Source organism: Ziziphus jujuba, chromosome 4 (assembly GCF_031755915.1).
Source record: "Ziziphus jujuba cultivar Dongzao chromosome 4, ASM3175591v1".
Taxonomy (NCBI): domain Eukaryota; kingdom Viridiplantae; phylum Streptophyta; class Magnoliopsida; order Rosales; family Rhamnaceae; genus Ziziphus; species Ziziphus jujuba.
In genome coordinates this window covers 27,115,561-27,136,580 of record NC_083382.1, presented here as the reverse complement: position 1 = coordinate 27,136,580, position 21,020 = coordinate 27,115,561, and the positions used below count along the sequence as shown (strand labels likewise).

General features: G+C 35.0%; 5 protein-coding genes across 6 annotated transcripts; 2 read left to right on the top strand and 3 right to left on the bottom strand.

Moving 5' to 3' along the window:
- The first annotated feature begins 483 nt into the window (after positions 1-483).
- LOC107416578 (membrane protein PM19L) lies at positions 484-1,689 on the top strand. 2 transcript variants are annotated; one of them, XM_025073076.3, is made up of 4 exons: positions 484-883; positions 1,034-1,160; positions 1,246-1,294; positions 1,391-1,689. In XM_025073076.3, the coding sequence occupies exons 1-4, from the start codon at positions 748-750 to the stop codon at positions 1,577-1,579; spliced, it is 501 nt and encodes a 166-aa protein (XP_024928844.1). In that variant the 5' UTR covers positions 484-747; the 3' UTR covers positions 1,580-1,689. The 2 variants fall into 2 exon arrangements, with proteins under 2 accessions (XP_024928844.1, XP_015880571.1); XM_016025085.4 differs by having other exon boundaries at positions 506-883; positions 983-1,160.
- Positions 1,690-1,719: 30 nt separating this feature from the next.
- Positions 1,720-6,123, bottom strand: LOC107416577 (ultraviolet-B receptor UVR8). The gene is made up of 11 exons (XM_016025084.4): positions 5,951-6,123; positions 5,656-5,800; positions 5,348-5,458; positions 5,195-5,255; positions 4,794-4,912; positions 4,516-4,601; positions 4,110-4,311; positions 3,336-3,389; positions 2,443-2,556; positions 2,268-2,324; positions 1,720-2,049 (listed from the first exon to the last, which is right to left on the bottom strand). Exons 1-11 carry the CDS (start codon positions 5,977-5,979, stop codon positions 1,846-1,848), a joined length of 1,182 nt encoding a protein of 393 aa, XP_015880570.3. The 5' UTR covers positions 5,980-6,123; the 3' UTR covers positions 1,720-1,845.
- A 759-nt stretch (positions 6,124-6,882) lies between these two features.
- On the bottom strand, positions 6,883-10,570 carry LOC107416568 (14-3-3-like protein A). Its single transcript, XM_016025075.4, has 5 exons — positions 10,411-10,570; positions 9,160-9,673; positions 8,905-9,027; positions 7,591-7,707; positions 6,883-7,105 (listed from the first exon to the last, which is right to left on the bottom strand). The coding sequence occupies exons 2-5, from the start codon at positions 9,643-9,645 to the stop codon at positions 7,046-7,048; spliced, it is 786 nt and encodes a 261-aa protein (XP_015880561.1). The 5' UTR covers positions 9,646-9,673; positions 10,411-10,570; the 3' UTR covers positions 6,883-7,045.
- A 2,588-nt stretch (positions 10,571-13,158) lies between these two features.
- LOC107416569 (uncharacterized) lies at positions 13,159-15,179 on the top strand. Its single transcript, XM_016025076.4, has 3 exons — positions 13,159-13,324; positions 13,508-13,655; positions 14,888-15,179. The coding sequence occupies exons 1-3, from the start codon at positions 13,270-13,272 to the stop codon at positions 14,964-14,966; spliced, it is 282 nt and encodes a 93-aa protein (XP_015880562.1). The 5' UTR covers positions 13,159-13,269; the 3' UTR covers positions 14,967-15,179.
- A 413-nt stretch (positions 15,180-15,592) lies between these two features.
- LOC107416537 (T-complex protein 1 subunit zeta 1) lies at positions 15,593-20,293 on the bottom strand. The gene is made up of 15 exons (XM_048471843.2): positions 19,927-20,293; positions 19,772-19,835; positions 19,276-19,411; positions 18,996-19,147; positions 18,799-18,846; positions 18,534-18,626; positions 18,227-18,333; positions 17,757-17,871; positions 17,576-17,662; positions 17,087-17,291; positions 16,832-16,926; positions 16,682-16,750; positions 16,446-16,553; positions 16,211-16,329; positions 15,593-15,891 (listed from the first exon to the last, which is right to left on the bottom strand). The coding sequence occupies exons 1-15, from the start codon at positions 20,058-20,060 to the stop codon at positions 15,816-15,818; spliced, it is 1,608 nt and encodes a 535-aa protein (XP_048327800.1). The 5' UTR covers positions 20,061-20,293; the 3' UTR covers positions 15,593-15,815.
- Positions 20,294-21,020: the final 727 nt, after the last annotated feature.

The window sequence follows — 21,020 nt, the reverse complement described above, 5'->3', positions numbered from 1 at the left end:
TTGAATTTTCAGAAACTTTCCAGACTTTTCTAAGCTAGAAGCTTTTAGAAACTTTGGAACCCTTCTGGACTTCTTTAACAGAGAGTTTAGAATTTTCCGGCTAAAACACAAAAATTTCACTTCTTTTCTGCGGAACATAACAATAAACAGACATAATATCAAAGCTTGAAAGCATCAATAAATGATTCTCTGTTTGTGGGTTTGGATCAACGCTAGATAACTCTGATCTACCCCACAACCAAGTCGGAATTGGAACATGTTTACATGGATTCATGCATGAGCTCCACGTGTCAAAACGTAAGCTCTACAGTGTCAAGAGCAATACAGTTTGTGTTAGTGGTGGAAATTTCATGACGCGAATATATGCGATAATCAATCAGTCATTGAAAAAAAAAAAAAATGGTCCAATAATAATAATAATAATAATCTAACAAAATTAGTAAATTACGGTGGAAAACGCATCGCTCATATAATAAATTACTGCTTGAGAATAAAGGCAAATGGAGAATAAGCGAGCCTTCGAGGAGGTTGTAGCTGCGTGACTTGTAAACTTTTTCAAGGAAATTACTTTCCACGTCAAAGCAACTACATCTTTTGAGTTTCCAACAAGAAACCCCACGTAGCAAACCATTAATCTTAAATTTTTGGGTATTGTTTCTTTGTATCCTTAAAAAGGAAAAAAACACCCGCAAACCTCTGCCTCTTTAGGTGTAAATCGCAGGGTGTGGTGCTTTGAGGTTTGTGGTCATGGCGGTGGTGGGGAGGGGTGTTAGAGACTTAATAGGTCCTCTTTTAGTAGTAAACTTTGTGGTGTGTCTGATTGTGGTCGGACTCGCTGGATGGTCCATCGACAAATATATCAATGGAGAACAGAACCACCCACGTACGCTCTCTCTCTCTCTATCTCATATTCATAGCTAATAATGGATTTAATATTCTTTGTTCTCTTTCTGTTTCTATCTCTTTGATATATAAATTACAGATTTGGGTGGGAATCCATCAACTAGCTTTATGTTGGTGTTTGCATTGTTAGCTGGGGTGCTGGGTTTTTGTTCTCTGCTTTCGGGTTTCATACATCTGCGGGCATGGCGAAGTGACAGTTTGGCCAGTGCTCAATCTTTATCTGCAATCTCCTGGGCTATTACAGCTATTGCTTTTGGGTATAATTTCCTCTTTGCACTTGATTTTGAATAGCAATTTATATACTGTCATGGTAACTTCAACGTATATATGTTGATGATGCAGATTTGTATGCAAGGAAATCATATTGGGTGGGCACAGAGGAAAACGCTTGGTAAGAGAGTTTCCAAGCAATGGTGTTGAAACATTTTCATGTTGTAGCTGTTCTTTAGAGCCATACTGACACTGCTATACACTGTTGCTTTTGCAGCGAACTCTGGAAACCTTTATAGTTATTTCATTGCTAAGTCAGTTTCTTTATGTTGTGCTGCTGCACGGTGGGGTGTATCACAGCAGATACGGTCCGGGTTATCGCAACTTCAACGAAGAGGACCATGGCACCGCCGGCGTTGCCATCGATCATCAGCACCAGAAGCCTGACACTCCCGCTGAGATCTGACCTCCTATACTAGATGTATTTTTCTTTTTGCCTCACGCTTTGTTTTGTATATAACAGCTTGACAGTAAAGGGAAATTTTGCGATGTTCAATATACTTTTTTTCGCTTGCACGATCAGGAAAAGTAGTGGGAATCTAATAATTTACTGTTAAAAAATCCTTCCCGTATTGATTATGTAATATGTTGACGTTGGATTGTATAGTTATAAAAGATCCAACGTTTATTACGCCTTGTTGATACACGTTTTTCTACCACCAATTAAGTTGATCACTCTTTTGATTCATCAACCTTCCATTCCACTATCGCCAGAGTATGGCGTCCACCACAAGCAACATATTTGGCTATCCAATGTCCCTCGGCTTCACTTCCACTTGCATTTCTCGGAGGAGGGATGTTTATAGGAACTTCCATTGGTTGACCGGTTGTCACCTTTCTTCCATATCCAAGCCGACCATGGTCACCTCGCCCAAACTGCCATTGCCAAAGATAAATCATCATGTATCAAACTAGGCATCATCATTATCAAGACTGGCCAAACAGATGTAGGATGTTAAACTGTTTTACTCGCTTAAGACTGTAATGTTATTTCATTGGTATTTTTTCTTTTAATTTTTGTACTTTATACTGGATAGGGAAATTCCAACTCCAAGATTATTACTGTCCAAGGAAACCACTTTAACAGGACTTACTGAAAACATGCGCCCATCACGAGTTAATGCGACTGAGTGAGTGCCTCCGCAAGATACCTACGTTATAAACAAACAGTTGGGAATAAGTGATACTAATGGAAGCTGAAACATTCAAATCATGAAAACCCTATTTAGTGTAATTTAACCATAACCAATTATTAACAATGAGTGGTACCTGAACAATATCCTCCCCAGCTAGAAGTTGAACTCTCTGTGGCACCATTTTACTGCTCTTGTCATTATCTCCAAACCCAAGTCTCCCATGTTCCCCTCGTCCCCAACCGTACACCTGCAATTCGAAGGCGGAGGCACTGAAGTAAGGTTTACTTTCGTTTTCTGAACTTAAGGTTCACTCTGATGGGCAACTAGCCGAAAAGAGAAAGAGGAAGAAAAGGGAGAGGAAAGGACGAAATAACTTAATAACTTATATAATACGAGCAAGCTTAGAATAATTCGATGGGTGCCTGGATGCAAGAGAACCTTCATTGTCTACCAACCTAGTTTACATAACTAGCACGCGAAGTCTGTCCTTTTATGCCTTCTATGATTTTTAGGATTTGCAGTACGCACATTAACCAAACAAAGGCTCATTCCACAAACACTTTAAAAGGTTGACCAGCTAACCTTTACCATTTAACCAGCACAAATGCTTTACTAAGAATTTTAACTGAAATAATTTTGCATCATACATTATACCAAAAATATAGTTCTTTGACCATTTCTTGCGTATTGTATCCAAAAAATGAGTGAGAGCCTATGAAACACTCTCTAGATACACTTTGTTAAGTTCTTAGAAAATGCTCTTCAATTCAATTACCACACAATCAAGCTACAACAGTAAATTCACTTGAGATTGCTAAATGTAAATGCTATCAGTGTAATAACTTCCTGAACATCTTAAAACAAACTCTTTTTCCTTTTCCTTTATGTTTTGGCAATAAAAAAGACCAAATTTGGGCCGCATGATGATAGTACGTCCCTTGTCATAATAATACCATAAGATAAAGTTATACCCAAATATAGAACCTCAATATTCTAGTAAACTGGGGAAAGAGAAAAAGTAATCACCTCTCCTTCATCTGTAAGTGCAGTGGAATGCCATCCTCCAGCAGCAATATCAACCTGAGGGGTGCAGAAGGCCAAAAGTGAATGCTACTTAAATAACAACCGCATAAATAAGCACCTAGTAAAATTTGACCATGAAACTACACAAGAAGCAAGGACTACATGCTATTCATCTTTGCTACACAGAAACAAATGATGAGGAAGTAGAAACTAGCCAAAGAAGAATAGGGTCAAGTGAAATATGGGGCCTTACCACTAAATAGTTTATAAGAGCACTTTAGGACTTTATATGACACAGATGGTGAGAACAATTTCTAGGCATTAAATACTCAATAGACATCACAAATTCCTTTTAATATAGTTAAGTTGCAAATTTATTTTCATACAAGCAATTAATTCCCACCCCCCCCCCCCCCCCCCCCCCTCCCCCAAAAAAAAAAAAAGGATTTGGTAAAGGAACTAAGTAATGTCTTCAGTATTGTTTTGCACATGTAACACTTTCATTACATCAGTCATGATATAAATAATGCATCGGCTCATGAGCAGACACCTAACTAAAGTGAACTCCCATAAGATAACCAGCTAATTCCAGACTTCTACATCAAACCAAAAGCATGTATGCAATGTATGAAAATAATGACAATCTTTTAAGCCTTCTTTCTTCCATTGTTCTGACAAATTAGCAATGGGACTTGGGGTAGCAAAGTTCCCAATCATGAAAGCAAGGGGAATTATCAATAGATAAAACAAGGATGTTATCGAAATTGTAATACAAACCAAAGTGAGACCAGAAAGCCCCTGGACAGGAATAGGTTGTGATCTCGGTTGGGTATCCCCTGTTCCCAGTTGTCCGTATTCATTATTTCCCCATGCCCATAAAGTACCATCTTCTTGGAGAGCCAAATTATGAAAAGCTCCAACTGCAATAAGCCTAACTTCTTCCAGACCTTGTACTCTCACAGGAATTGAAATTTGTTTTCTGTAACAAAAAAATAAATAAACAATAATATTAATATTAAAATACAAAAAACAAAAGGTTCAATAATTTAAAATAAATATAAATATAAAACAAACTGATCATTACAAGTAAGTTGATGTATGTATTCCATAACATTGCTAAAACAGCTATGTAAAAAAAATGCACTATAATAACTTCACAGCATAAATTTTAAAGGCACCATACATGTCTCCAGGAGGCCATGGTTGACCCCATGTCCACACATGCCCTTCACGAGTAAGAACTACAGAATGAGTACCTCCAGCAGCTACCTGTAAGACAGAAAAATAGATTTAACCATAAATGCAATCTAGGGAAAAATATATGGCCTTAAAGACCAATCCTAGGCAAGAGATGTCAACACTTGTTATCACTGGTAAAAAGTAAACAGAGCAACCAAAGGATACCCTATCATAACGAGTCTCATTGCTAAAAACATGGATAATGGCATAGAAGGTAAATACCTGGCGGACAACAAGCTTTGGCGCACAGCGCTGAGGAATCACGATATCCCGTCTCAAAGGCTTACCAGTGTCGTCCTTCCGCTCCGGTTCTTCACCACACTGTCCATACTCATTTCCACCTACACCAAACAATTTACACTCTTAGATTGATCAAAGAACTGTTTTGGTCTAGTTACAAGACACATCAAGACCACCACAAAAATCCTCTTTCAGGTCCTGAAGGAACAGCTTAATATGATTAATGGAGCCAATTTACAATAAAGCAGCTTAAAAAGTAAACCCCTTTCTTTTTTAGCTGTTCTATTGAGAGACAAAGAAGAAAAAAACCAATTGTTCTAGTTTATAATCCTACACTATCACAGCACAAAAGAAGAAAGAGCAAAGAGAAACAAATTACATACCCCAAGCATAAGCACGGCCTTGATCATCAACAGCCAAACAATGCCATCCACCAATAGCAGCCTAAAAATGTAAAACAATAATAGAAGTTGAAATGCCTTTTATAAAGGAATCCAGATAGGTTGTAAAATGAAACTAGGAAATTAAGGATCTACCTGAACAATTTTAGCATTGGCAAGAGCGTTAACCTGGCTCGGTACGTTCTCAGTCTTAGTTTCTGGAGGGTGCCCAAGTGTTCCCCTTTGGTTCCACCCCCATGTAAACAACTAATACACAATTCAAAGAAAAACAAATAAATACTTACGACAATTTAATCATACAATCAAAAGCAACAACAAGAATAACAAATAGTTTAAAAAAAAATTAAAAAAAAGATTCAAACATTTTTCTAATGGAAAAGAAAAAAGACAGAGAAGTAAATTGAATAAGTAAAACGAAGAAAGAGAGTAGGCAGAAATTGAACCTTGCCGTCATCACAAATAGCGAGTGAGTTTCGGCTACCGGCAACAACAGAGCGGAGGTTCTGAGATTCAAGAGCTTTAACAACGCATACCCATTCTTTCTCTTCGTTTGTTCCGATTCCTAGTTGCCCATCTTCTCCAGAACCCCTGTTTACACCATTCAATAACCCAAAAAAAAACCAAATAAAAATCATTCCTTTTTTCTTTGAGGTTTTTCGTACACAGTTCACAGTCTAAGCTCAGCAATAATAACAGCACGAAAAAAAAGGACAAGAGAGAGAAAGAGTGCAGAGAGACCAAACGATAATGGAGGTACTGGAAGCCATGGGAAAGAGTAGTAGGAGAGAGTTGGTTGATCAAAGCAATGAAAGAAAGAGAATGAAAGTGGAAGTTTGGCCAGAAAAGGTGATTAAGCAAGGCGAACCCGATTCTGAAATGAGTCGCCAATCTAGTGGAAGACAGTGAGGCTCTGAGGCCTCCTAGTGCGTCCATGAGCTGAAGACGATGTCGTTGCACTATTTCATTATTTTTTTTTTAATCCTAATTTGACTATTACAGTCATTGCAGCAATTTTCTTTCACATTTGCTTAAATCCTTTTAATTTTGTTTTAATTACATGCAAATCTTATATTTCTTAAAAATTATATTAACCTCTTTTTAATATTTTAGATCATACAAAATAAATGTAATAAATCTGCTAAAATATATATATATATATATATATATCATATGTCATATATTAATATTTTAATTTATTTTATCATCTTACTCGACTTATTTGGTACCTCAAACCATTATCATAGACCCAATTCAATATCGTTGAAAAATAAAAAAAGAAAACGCTCTACTGGTTGTATATATTGTTGCTGCACACCTCCCAACGAGAGGACAATAGAAGGAAAAGCTTGCTCAGTGACAGGAAAAACAAAAACAAAAGATACTAAAATAAAAGTGACGCATACAATTGACACATTCCTACATACGTACCAAAGAACGGTCCATGCCTAATACATAAAAAAAAAAAAATTAAAATTAAAAACAAAGGCATGGTCCATGTCAAAAGAAATATTTAAAAAATTAATGATAATAGATATCATGCACCATAAGCCAAAAAAAAAAAAAAATGATTAATCACTAATTTCGATATTCAATACTAAAATTTATATTGCACAATAGCCAAAAACTGAACCAAATTCACCCAAAAAAAAAAAAAAAAAAAAAAAAAAACCTTCAATCATAAAAGGCAAATTTATAATCTGTTTCAACGTTTCAACCCCAAGTGTACTAAACACTCAAGATCAAGAAGTCCATAAATTTAGCTACAACCAACCACATGGCATCTATTTTAAGATCAAAGTACACAGTACAAATCCTATCCACCACAACTCATCACTACTGGCCCTCGGCTGACTCACGTTTTGATGCTTCCTTGATCTCATCACCAGCATCATCCTAAATTTCAGGGGAAAAAAAAAAATTTATTTGTAAAAAGAACCACAAATATATGAACAATAAATACTAAATAATGAGTAAGACAAGAAGCAAACAGCCTAGCATAAGCATTAAACAATTCCTGTTGTATGCATCTTGGCTCAAAGAGAGCTATGACATTTTAGAATCCCATCCCAAACTTGATATTACATTTTTTTCTTGTGGGAAGAAGTGAATTGACCAGTTTGATGTAAAGATCATGTCAAAATATGGTTAGACTATTGAAACAGACTTTGGCAAGGCCTAGAGATGATGCTTTAGGCTGGATGAGGTTCATTCTTCAAGCCACCAAAGCTCATAGTACTTGTTTCTAAAAAATTATAAACTTATAACATGAAGATGTGCAACAAAATAGCATGGATTTAGTAACAAGGTATCGGTTATCTATCCCTTTAGAAATATAAATAACTTCAACAAATTGGAGAGCAAGAGAGATAGAAATTTACAATGATGTCGGAAGTCCAGAGCGTCAGATTGTCCCGAAGAAGTTGCATAATCAATGTACTATCCTTGTAGGACTCCTCACCCAAAGTATCCAGTTCAGAAATAGCCTCATCAAAAGCCTGAAAGATAAAGGTAACAATCATATCATAACACAAAGAGGCACTGATTGAAAGCATTCTTAAAACAAAATATACCAAAAGCTTTACTAATGATATACCTAAATGTCAATTACACTCCCACAGATGGGAGTACCTCTTTAACACAAGCCTATGACTACTAAATCTGGTACACTGCCATAGCTCAAGTTGACTCTCAAACCAAAATCAAGTCACAAAAGAGTGGCAGCCAAGAATGTCTTCTAGGGTCTCAATTCATATCAACACATAAGAAACTTATAAAATCAATTAAATTAGAAAAATAATAATAATAAAATAATTATATTGAAAGTATAAGATATTCCATTCCTAACAAAAGTAAAATTTCATGGGCAGTCTAAATCAACCCAACAAATGAAGGCTTGCCTCAATTTTATGATCTCAATAGATAAAAAAATAAAAAAATAAAAAAAAAATAAAAAGTAGGGAGGAGAAAAGGAGAGACTTGGAGATAATGGACGAAAGTAATCAACAGATCTTAGGTAACAAGTATTGGTAACCTAGCCACCATCCCACAAGATCATAATCAGACAAACCAACAAAAAGTAAAAAGTCTTTTAAAAATCTTAAAACGCTCTCAACATTATCAAACAGATTTTGATGACACTTTCTTTAGAGACAGATGCCCTGATATTGGAACAAAGCCAATGCTCCCAGTAACATGCGAATTCAAGCAACAGTTACATCCACAGACGACATTTTTTTTTTTTTTTAATATAAAAAGCTGCATAACCCAAAAGCTAAGTTGCATATAATATTCTGAATAACAAAACATCAATAAATAGGAAACAGTTCACAGTGAGCTATTTGACATCCTCAAATGTCCTAGATAATATAGTCCACCTTTACCAAGTCAGAGTTATAAAGCATAACATTGTCTAACAGAAAACAAACATTCCAATAACATGCAAATTCAAGCCACAGTTACACCAAGGTTAATTCAATTCAAAACATGCTACAGAAGACACAAAAACTTAATCATATTGAACGTACAGTGAATAACAAATACATGATAAATAGGAAAAAGTTCACACTAAGCTATTTGGCATCATCAAGAATCCTAGATAAATTCATCCACATTTACCAAGTGAGAAGTTCAAAAAACAGAACACATTGAGAAACAAAGAACAAACATTCAAATTAATAGTCATGCATAATTACCTGCTTTGCGAGATTGCAAGCACGATCAGGTGAATTAAGGATTTCATAGTAGAACACAGAGAAGTTAAGCGCAAGTCCAAGCCTTATTGGGTGTGTGGGAGCCAGTTCAGCTAGGGCAATGTCCTGCACAAATATCAGAAAGAAAATATCAGTTATTGTCAGAAAAAAGCCCGTAATTATAAGACTCAAAAAATACAGCATTACAAACTATGTCACCGAATGCTATCCACAAAAAAAAACTCACTGAATACCAACCTGAGCAGACTTGTAAGCCAACAAAGTGCTCTCAGCAGCTTCCTTTCTCTCAGCTCCAGTCTTAAACTCAGCAAGGTACCTGTGGTAGTCTCCCTTCATCTTGAGATAAAAGACTTTAGACTCGGCAGACGAGGCTGATGGAATAAGATGCGACTCCAAAAGATTCAAGATCCCATCACAGATCTTGCTAAGCTCGGCCTCAATCTTTCCCCTGTACTCCTTGATCACGGAAACATGATCTTCGTTTCCTCTATTCTCCTCCTTTTGCTCAATGGAGGAGATGATCCGCCATGAAGCCCTCCTAGCCCCAATCACATTCTTGTAAGCCACAGAAAGGAGGTTCCTTTCTTCCACGGTTAGCTCCTCGACATCCACTGTCTTAGCTACTTTCTCCATGAACTCTACCATTTCCTCATAACGCTCAGCCTGTTCGGCCAATTTGGCCATGTACACATTCTCCTCACGCGAAGATTCAGCTGGCGACATTTTTACTATATCAAAGTACTACTAGAATCTGGAAAATACAACAGCCCAAATTACATTAATTAAAAGAATAATCTAGCCCTTTACATAATAAGAAAACAAGGAAAAGCAAAAATCTAGCGCACACAGAGAATTATTGGCCACCCACAACGGGACTGAGATTAGAGTTAACAAATCCAAGACAATAATTACAAAAAACCAATGTTAAAGCTGCTCTACTGACAGCCAAGTTCAGTACAGAGCACAAAACATTGAGCAAAACAAGGAAAACACTTTCCGATTTTAGCAAAAACCCAAAAGTAGAAACCAAAATGCTGATTCCGTTATTTTCCCTCGAGTTCCTCAGCAGCCAAACTGATCAGATAGTCAAAAAATTGATCCAAAAAAGCACATAAACACAAAGGAACTAACGAATTTTAGTATTAACCTGAGCCTATAAATCTCGTCTATCCCCTAGTGAAATCAGCCAAGGTAAAAGCTTAATCCAAACAGATCAAGTCACAAGCACCAAAAATCATAGTCAAATCAATTAGTCCAAAAAATAATTAAAAGCAAACTCAAACGGATCTTCACGCTGGATCTCAGACAAACAACGAATTAAAAGTAGAACTAAAATCAAACCAAAGATTAAAAAAATAATAATAATAAGATAAACAGAAGAAAAAAAATTAAACAAAATGTTCAGAAAAAAGTCTGATACCTAAAATACTAAACCCTAGAAAGCTTGATAAGAGCGTTAAGAGTAAGAGGTTGAGGAGGTTTCCGTACCTCTAAAAGAGTGCAGGAAGAAGATCTGAGTGAGGGACTGACTAATCTGAAACCGCGTAGAAAGCCTAAGAAACTGGAAATGAAAGAAAGAGAGAAAGAGAGCAGCAACAATGGTGGTGGTGCTTAAAAATGGTCGGGGAAGAGTTGGGGGTCCAATGGGAATAAGACACGTGGTGGGGTGACGGAGATTCCATGGAGTTGATTTTGTAATTTTCCTAAGCGTTGACCGTCAAACAATCAACCCCACACGCTTCGCTGTTTTGCCGCTGGGCCGCTAGACGGGGGTTTATGGGGCCACTCTTTGCGTGCCCCTTTTTTGCCTGCCCCTTGCCTACTCATCACACTGTCATCAGTCATTTTGGTGTATCGACATGATATTTAGTAAATATTTTTTTCATAAACATTTTGGTATTTGAAGAACTAGACAAAAATAAATTTTAGTCTATTAGTTATTGCTAAGCATGTAATTCATTGGATTGTTTAAACTAATCCATAAAAAAACAATCATTTCGGGTTTTAATAAGTTATTAATATAACTTTTTATGAAGAAAAAAAAATCAATTTTTAAAGGGAAAAATAGTTTTTATGAAAATATATATATATATAAATAAAAATTTGAAGATAATTTTCCTTTCATGGACGGCATAACCTCGGTATATCCTTAAGTTATTAATGTGCACTTTAGTCAAAACTACTTTATCAACCCCATTATAATTAGATGTGCTAATAAGGGAAAGCAATACAGCTTTTATTCTGGACAGAATGTGACTATGTCACCGTTTTATTCCATTCTTTTTCTATCTAACTATTCAGATAAGATTAAGAGGGGTTATCACTTTAAGGACGGCCTAATAGTTAGGCCACTTTTGTAACTCTAATCTATCATAGTTAGGTTTTTAAATTCCAAAGGGAAAACAATATATTCAAAGCAAAAACAAAAGAGAGAAAAAATTGTGTGAGAGTTTGATTAAAGTGTCTAAAAAAGCAATATTCTTGGCATATCATAAATCAAAATTTTCCACCTGTAAACTGAATAAGTTGCACCTGATACCTTATGTGCTTTTGGAAGCCCAAACTCCAGAGACCACTTGTAGAAGGATATAAATTGATGTGAAATTGATGCTAAATGCATCCAACTTGCATGATTTCTAATAATAAATTAATTATAATTTAATTGCTCAACATGGAGCACAACCCATACCCATCGCTAAATCAAAGCTCATGCTGGTGCATTATTCAAACTTTAAAAGTTTGTCATTTATTTTTTAGTATTAAAATTTATCAAATTTTTTTTTTATCATGTAATATTTTAATTTATATACTTCGATACTAGTTGTGGAATATTTAACTTAGATTTGATGTCATGTCGCAAAGAGTTGAATAATTTATTCAATGTTCTACATTCTTTTAGATGATGAATAAATTTTCAATTTCTAACTATCTTTTATTTTTAGTCACACAAATATGTAAATATCATATATATATATATATATATATATATATCAGTTACGATTGATCATATATTTGCCTCAAAAAATCTTATAATGTGTAAGGAAAAACACGAGAAGTGATTGATAACGTGTATCCACTCAACTCAACTCCAACATGCACCATGATTCGTGAGTGTAGAAAGTATTATTAATTATAATTCAGCTAAATTGATATTGGAATTAGAAAGGGTCATTGACGCAGAAAAAAAACCCTGAACAAATAAGTTATCACCACCACACACAAAAAAAAAAAAAAAAAAAAAAAAAGAGTTGTTTTATTTTTATTAATTTTTTTCAAATACTTTCAATATCACAGTTCACAGACCCAATATAAAATGTACATAAAATAATAATAAATAATGTATTATTCAATAAATATGTAAGTTATCAAGTGACTTGGGCTTATTTGTAAGCATTCACATATTTATTTAAGAAATTGTGAATTTGAAACTTAAAAAAAAAAAAGAAGAAAAAATTACTTTAGTTGTCAACAGGTATTATTGTAAATGACCAAATATATATATATATATATATATGCAAGCTATTAAGTCAACTCTTTTAATCACTTATAGGTCTAACTCTTAAGGTGAGGAGGGGAGAATTACTCTAATTATAAAGGATTATTATCGTAAATGATAAAAAAAAAAATATGTATGCAATTTGAAAATTTATAAATTCGAGACATCAAGATAAGAAGGAGAAATAGAAATTACTTTGATTGGAAAAGGATATTATTGTAAATAACTAAAACAATAAATATGCAACCTATTAGGCCCAACTCTTCCAAGTACTTAGAAAGCTCCAATGTCCAATGTTGGTTTAAGAGAATAATTGTTTATAGTTTTCAAATATAAATACAATTTACCAATCCGAATAAATTAAAATATTTATTTAAAAAAATAAATTAAAATTTTCATACTTTATAAAGCTTTTAAAATTATTTATCTTCTAAGTACTTAGAAAGGTCCAATGTTGGGTTTTAAGATAATAATGTTCGTTTGTCTTCAAATATAAATACAGTTTACTAATCTAAATAAATTAAAATATTTATTTCAACAAAAATAAGTTAAAATCTTCATACTTGGGTCCATATATTTGGGCTGGTTATCAACATGGCAGTTGGGCTGTAAAACTTTTGGGCTAGGTTACTGCTATCACCGAATTGGAGTTGTGCCAGTTTCAAAAGCCCGATTGGAGCACTTGAGCAGTTGGTTTTAATACACATCCAGAGTCCAACTGCACTACTTCAAATACAATATCATTTATGCCCATGTGATTCAGTGAATGAATCAAAGCTCTGGTTTTTTCTCAGCAGGCAAACAAGCAAAGTTAAAGTTCCCTTCTTTTTCAGCGAGAGGCTCTCTCTTTAATGGGGTACGTACAGGAAGCACGTGAAAATCACGTGAAGAAGAAAGTGGAAGAAGGTAAGCAACACCATTTAATCTAGGGCTTAACCAGTGCTATAGCTTTATTTCTTTTTTCGTGCCCAAAATAATTGATTTCTCGTCCCTTTCTTATATACCTTTTTACTGGTTGGAAAAATTTGATGATTTCATTCTGTGTGCGCGCGTATATAATATTATATATATATATATATACACAAACAGCTTTGAGGAGCAAAATGAAGCAGAAGGCTTTAAAGGAGTGTGACCATTACGCTTCCAAGTACGCGGAATGTGCTACGGGGAGAACGTTATCTGTTGTTTGGAAGTGTCGCACACAAGCAAAAGAATTAAACCATTGTCTTCACCAATAGTAAGCTTATTTTAATAAATTGAAAATTTTATTGCTTTCTTTCAATTATTATTTTTTAGTATTATCTTTTAAGATGATAATGATCTGCTTATAGCGCGCTTTGAGTGTTGATAGGATAGCTGCAAATGGGTTTTACTCAATTTCTTGAAAACTATTTCCTTTTTCATTTTAATTTTGTAATTCATGGTTAAGTTGCTTTAAGAGGTTGCTTTTATTTCAAAATAGTCGCCAAGATTGGTTACAATGAGGTAAAAAGGGGGTTTTATGATCTGGGTTTACCGTGTAGATCACAGTGTTGTTTGCATTTTTTTTTTTTTTTTTCTTTTCCTACATCAAGTGTGCCTCGATTTGCCAGTTGAAAATTTGTACTGGTACATTAAACTGAACTATTAGCACAGTATCATATAGGTTATGGACAAAGGAAATTGTATTAGGCAGTATAATGGTATTTAGATCCTGTGGAGAGGACAGATTTAGTTTAGTGTCTGTTCATTATGTCTTTTTATCTATTATGGAGTGGAGTTAGGAACTGCTACTGTCACTTTTTGTGTTGCTTCTTCAAGGTGGCTAGTTATTGCCGTATTTTATCCGAAGCTTGTCATACAGGTGGTGGACTGTGGTTAGTATTCCAAAGATTTTTACAGGAGAGTATGATGCAATATTAATTTTTCATTAGAACGGGCAGGCAAAGCCCGAAGGCTGCTATTGTCATGTCATATTACAACAAAAAGATAATCAAGTAAAAAGGAAGTATTTATCTCATTTGATGATCTAAATGAAGTGCTGGGAAAATTTAGAATGTATAGCCGCGAGTGAAATTCTGGAAATAATGGTCCATAAGTAACTGTGGTTAAGTTTGTTTTACAGTTGCTAATGCTAAGTATCGGTAACTTGTGGTCACTCTTTTAACTCTCTCCCATATCACCGACCTGGTATTAAAGAAATTGAATCTATAGAAGTTGGAAATGAGATTAGGAGAAATCTTTAACCGATATGACTTTTAGTTTAACTTTATATATAGCCTTGTAAAGAACATGTGTCATAAAAAATGTTTATTTTGGAAATTCAAACTTGACAAATAGCAGAAATTTAAATGGAGACAAGAAGATATGATTTCTAAAGGTGAAACACATGACAAATTTCTATACGCGTATTAGATATGAAGTACTGTAGTTAACCAGTTCAACCATGAGTGCATATTTTATCTTTAGAGACTTTTCTTGTGTTGGCAGCACTAATGATGCTGTATTGGAAGAAATGAAGAAAGTTTACATGCTTCAACAAGATGGGAAGGGACCTGCAGCAGTTTAAGCTTTTTTCATAATACCCATTTACGAAAGCCCTCTCATGTACAATTTGATTTTTAGTGCGTATGTGAGTGACACTATCTAGTGGGACTGGAAGATGCAATGCAATTTTATCACTGGATGAATTTATATGTTGCATTTTCCTTATCATTTTGGAGAGAAGATGCCACGTGAAATCGTTAAATTTGAATGCAATTTGGTTACTCTGACTTCTTTATGGGATTGATATTTGCTCTTGCTCCTTTCGATATTGAGTTGTTTTGTTCTAATTCCACAAGTTTATTTGTAACGCATCATCTCATCGACATAGTTTTATTTTCCTTTCTTTGGGGCTCTTATTGAGCTGAAAAGCAATTTGTACGCTAGTACTCCATTGGATAAAAAATTTGCTATGTATGAAATGTGGAGTTCCAACGGTAAAAAGAACATAGTGTTTTATTTTTCTGTAAAAACAAGATCCAAAAATGTAACAAATTATAATAAAATAAATTTTATATTTCCGTTGGGAAAAAGGATGTTAAGTTCCAAAGAAAGGATGAATGGCAAATCATTTAGATCTCATCAGTGTTAATCCATATTTGGAGATTACCAAGAATATATCGTACCTCTAAGTTAGATCACCCATTCCAATGAGAAACTTAAACAAAACGATGATTATATGAGAAAGTTTAGCCTACTACATGTATATGACAGGAGTTGATTCATAGAAAAAATTTCACTACAGATGCAAATTTCCTCCAACACTCCTCAGCATCACAACCGCTCTCTGTTGCATTGAGGTAGTTCAAGCCAATACATAGCACATCATCAGAAAATGAACCTCCATAAAAGCAAAAAAACATGCCAAAAAAAACTAGGTTGGCTTTCTCATGTTACGCCCAGCACGAATTACTTCATCCACCAACAGCAACTGTGATGCAATTACAGGCCTGCAAAAAATAAAAAATTGTCAGTAAAAAGTTCAACGCATGGATATCAATGGATTTTTATTTGTATCGAACAACAGAGAATATTTTCAAAAGCACTAGTGCGTTTCATTTGTACACTTAATCCCAGCTTGAACGCCTGAACATTACTATCTATTCCATTTCTGTTTGAATCGGTTACTAAAACAGGGAGATGAAGAAAGTCTCCCTCCCCATCCACACACACACACAAAGCAAAACAAAAACGCCCCACCTCCACAATGGCTAAAAATGCAAACAAAAAAGAACAATGTTATTAATCAAGTACTGAGTTCTAACGGACCCTGAGTTTATAATCTGGCGCTTTACGGAGTAGTTATCAAAGATACCCTCCATCTGAGGGTCAATGGGCTCTCCAGTGTGCTGGCTCAATCCAACAACATTTCCCCTGTCATGCTCTCCCTGAATAAACATCCAAACAGTGTTTGCCAAGTTCAATTTGCTTATTCTCAACCTATTTTCTTCAAGAAAGATCCAAGTATGTAATGACCTTAACAAGTATAACAAAAGCAACATACCGTAAGTGAAATGATCACATCTTGCGTGTCAAGACCAGAGTTTTCAGCAAGTGTCTTAGGCACCACTAGGAGGGCATCCGCAAAAGCTTCAATACCAAGCTGAGTTCGCTGTTCCAGGTTTGCAGTGACAATAAACATATCAAAATAAATGACGACAGCAAAAAAATTTCCAAGCAGCAGGGGAAAAAAAAGAAAAAAAAATGGAAAAAGAAAAAAAGCAGCAGTTATTAGATTACCCCTTGAACAGTTTTCTTCACTTCATTTACTAAATACTGTCTAGCTGCAACTTCAAAAGCACCAGCCCCCTATAAAAGATGGAAAATTACCTTATTATTTTTATTTACAAGTAGACATACAAAAAGATTTTCTAACTGGACAAAACTTACTAAGACAACAGATTCATCTTCCACAGTATTTTTGACTGCCCTCAGACCATCACGAACAGCATCCTTAATCTGAGCAATTGTATGGTCATTAGGCCCTACATAATTAATGAAGACAATAATGATTAGACCACCAAGAATTTTACTAACAGCAAAATGACAAACATCATGGTGGAAATTCAGAGACCCCTTAATATGGTCAAGGAAAAACAACAACATAGATCTTTTATAGGTATGATCAGACTACAAAGACAGTACCTTTGATTAAGATCGTACAAGAATGAGGGTTCCTCACATTTTCCACAAATGTGTACTTCTCTTCCCCAAGCACATGCTCATAGACCAGTCCAGCCCAACCAAGACAATCAGGGGTGAGATCATCTACAGAGTTTACAGCCTCTCCTCCACAAGCCAAAACCAAGCGTTCCATATTTCTCCTCTTGGCTCTTCTCAAGGCAATTATCTGAAAAGCCACTGACTCAGTCAATTAACAAGAAGATGTGGCCAAGGCATAAGAAGCAAATTAAAATAATGAAACACAGAAAAGGTCCCAAACGATACGAAGTTATCACTTTCAATAATCTAGAATAACTAGATAATAAATTTGCATTTCAACAAACTACATCGATGAATCTGCACACCCACCAAAACCGTCATATCCCTTTGCAGAACACTTTTCTATAACATAGAATATGACTTATCAGCAAACCAGTTTACAAAATATAAAAAGCAATTGTATGTACTTACCCCTGCTCTTGCAAGAAGGTCCAATGATGGGGGATCAATTCCTTTTTGATTAATGACAACAAAGCTATTGTCATTGCCAGAACAAACCTGAGAATGACAAAAAATGCACACTCATAACATATAAGGTCTATATCAAATCATGCATACTGAGCAGCCTAAAACCAATTAATACATTCTCCACCTTATTTTTTAAATCAATGATTTTTTGAACCCTTTCATCAACTTGACGCCTTTCAACTGCAACCATTGCCTCTCTCTGTTCTGCATTCGAGTAGAAAAATCCTGCATTTACTTCACTGTGGCAAAACCAATTAACACAATGTTATTCACAAACCATATACACAAAAACCACGAGAAACTGTAACCTTGATAGCTATACCAATTGGAATCAACATACAAAAAAATAAGATAAGCACCATTTAGAAGCACAAAGAGGCATTACGATGACTTCAAAACCTCTACTCCTAATTTAATAACTTGTAACAATGAAAAAGTTTAGATATATGCTTCCATTTCATCTACCTTCATTATATCCATTTCCTAGCATCCATATATTTATATGCCAACACGCACAAAACCATTATACAATAGCCCATATAGGAACATAAAATTTTGAAACGTGAACAATTTACCATATTTCTATCCATCTACCTTTTGTCATACTCCAAAGATACATTACATGTCAAGATATGACAGTTCTCTGCTCGTCGTTTCATATCAGGATGCCTAGAACCATGATCAAGGACAAGACCTTCAACCTAGGAAAGAAAAAAAAGTGAACTAAAAATCTGCAAGATAACAAAACATAACTCTAGACCATACATTAATCAGCATCAATTTAACATCACTACAAAAAGATCACAAAGATTTTGATAACCGAGGGAAAAATAATACTTACTTTTATAATGTATTGTTAGAAGGACAAGTATGAAACGCATATACAAAGAAATGAACTCACCAAGCGTGTGTCTACATCAAATTTATGTCGCATATGCATAATCTCCACCATAAATAAATCAATAGCCTCCTCAGGCTTACGAATACAAAGAACCTGTCAATTACAGACAACAGATTTCAAAAACCAAGTGGAAAAAAGGTCTATTAATACATCTTATTTATAGGTCCCTTAAAAATTTATTTGTGTGCTTGTTAAAAGCATATATCGTAAGGAAGTATCTCTCATCAAAAACCTCAAGAAATGTCAAACACAATCATACACTCACCGCATTAACAACTATGTCAGTCAACTGATCTGCCAATGCTTCATATAGCTGTAAAAGAAAATAAAACAAACATAAGTATGTTAACGTATATGAAATGAAAAAACAATGCAATATTATTTTAAAAAAATAACTCATGACCCATCCCCTATCCTATCTCACCACTTTTGATGAAAAATATAATCAATATTACAAGCTACCTTGGTTCTTAAAGTTGTCCTCGCCACCATTTTGAGAATCTCTTTGTCAGGATCATTACCAATCACTATAGGAGTCTTAAATTTCTCAAGAAATTGGAGAGTGGCTCTTTTTGCAATCTCAAAACCATCAACCAGTACCCGTGGATGCATTCCTACATGAAACATAAGTCCCAAACACAGCGAGCCACAAAAATTTAAAACAAATGGAAGAATGAATCATCGCATCAACATTTTATGGGGGTGATATGGACATGTTATGAACTTCAGGTGTCTCACTAACCTTCGTCAATGTATCTCTCCGATTGTTTCATAAGCTCACCAATAAAGATCACGGTAGAAGTGGTGCCATCTCCACTTATGTCATCTTGGGCAACTGCTGTCCTTGCAATCATAATTGCAGTAGGGTTTTGAATTTGCTGCAACCATTTCACAAAAACTCTAACCAAAAACCACCATAAAAACAAAACAACATAATTGGAAAGTATCAACCTAATGCAACTCTTTAAGATGTGTAATGGTGCATGTAAAGAAAAAATAACATTTCCCATTCCATTCGATGGCATTACAAACACTATCATTATTTTGATACATGGGTTTGCTCTTAAATTCTTATAACAAATCAGTTAAACAGAGTTTCAACTACTTAGTTCATTTCCTTTCCTATCCCGATTCAATGCAGAACAAAAAGCAAACGAGAACCCAATGGTACATAAAGGCAGTAGAATCCAAAGATCTAGTAATTTTGCCCCCAAAAATAAGAGAGAGAGAGACTTTACCATTTCTTTGAGCAGAGTGTTACCATCTTTGGTGAGCTTGATGTCTCCAGCTCCACCAACAAGCCTGGAAAAAGAAAAATCCAAAACAAAATAATTTACTTTTTTTACATTATTTTTATCTGAAAATGAGATGGGAAAATATGTTTCTTCATTACATCTTGATGGTTCCTTTGGGGCCGAGATTAGATTTGAGCACGTCTTGCAAGCCCTTGGCGGCATTGATGTTCATGTGAAGCGCCGCCGATTTGTTAAGCACTTCGGCATTTGGGTTCAGAACCCGCAAAGACATCTTGTTTCCTCTTTTTTGATTTTTTTGCTTCTAAGAAACCGCGGAGACTTTTGAGAGAAAAAGAAAAGCTTCAGCGAGCGTGACTGAGAGGCAGTTGAACTTCCTGCGCTTTGGCCAAACTCAAAAACACAGAAACTGAACTCTCTCGCTGTCTATGAATATGAGAGACACTATGTCACAGAGAGAGAGGGTTTTAGGGCTTTCTGGAACTTTGATTCATTTTTTTCAATTTCAGTCCCTCCACAACATTGAAACGCACCGCCTTGACTTAGCCACCTCTGAACTCTGTGTTCCAGGGCCAATGTCCCGACTCCAGACCCAAGGCCTAAATTGACAGGCCATGAGTCCATGTACAGAGGCCCAAAGGAGGAACCATGGCCTGAGGCCCAAGAATCCGCCTTTGCACAAAGTCAAAGTTACTGAAATCTACAAAATATAAAAATAATAAATGAAAAATACTATTCTGTTGCTTTCAACAGCATTATCAAACTGATAGAACTCAAACGTCATATTACGATTTAATTTACCACCTAAAATCATGCTAAGTTTTTAGTTTAGAAAATCAAAACATAATCAAACGCTGCTAATCAATGATTGTCATGCAAGCAATGTGAAATAACAATTCTTTATTATTTCCACCATTTAAGTGAGAGTCATGTTAAAATAATAAATACTAATTAATTGTATTTTAATTATATATTAATTTTTTATTAAAAATTTAATATAGGAGAGTGAATCCACACAACAGCAATTAAATTGACATATGATTATATTGTTCCAAATGATGCTTCATTATAAATAGTGACAAAAAAATATATTTTTCTAAGAAAAATAGTGTAAGTTTTCCATCCGTGTCGCCGTTAATGTAAGAAAATCCAAACACCCTATGTTTTCTCCTAGAAAAACGTATGTAGCATCAAAATTTAAAGGGGGCATAGATGTACCAAATATAGTATCTTT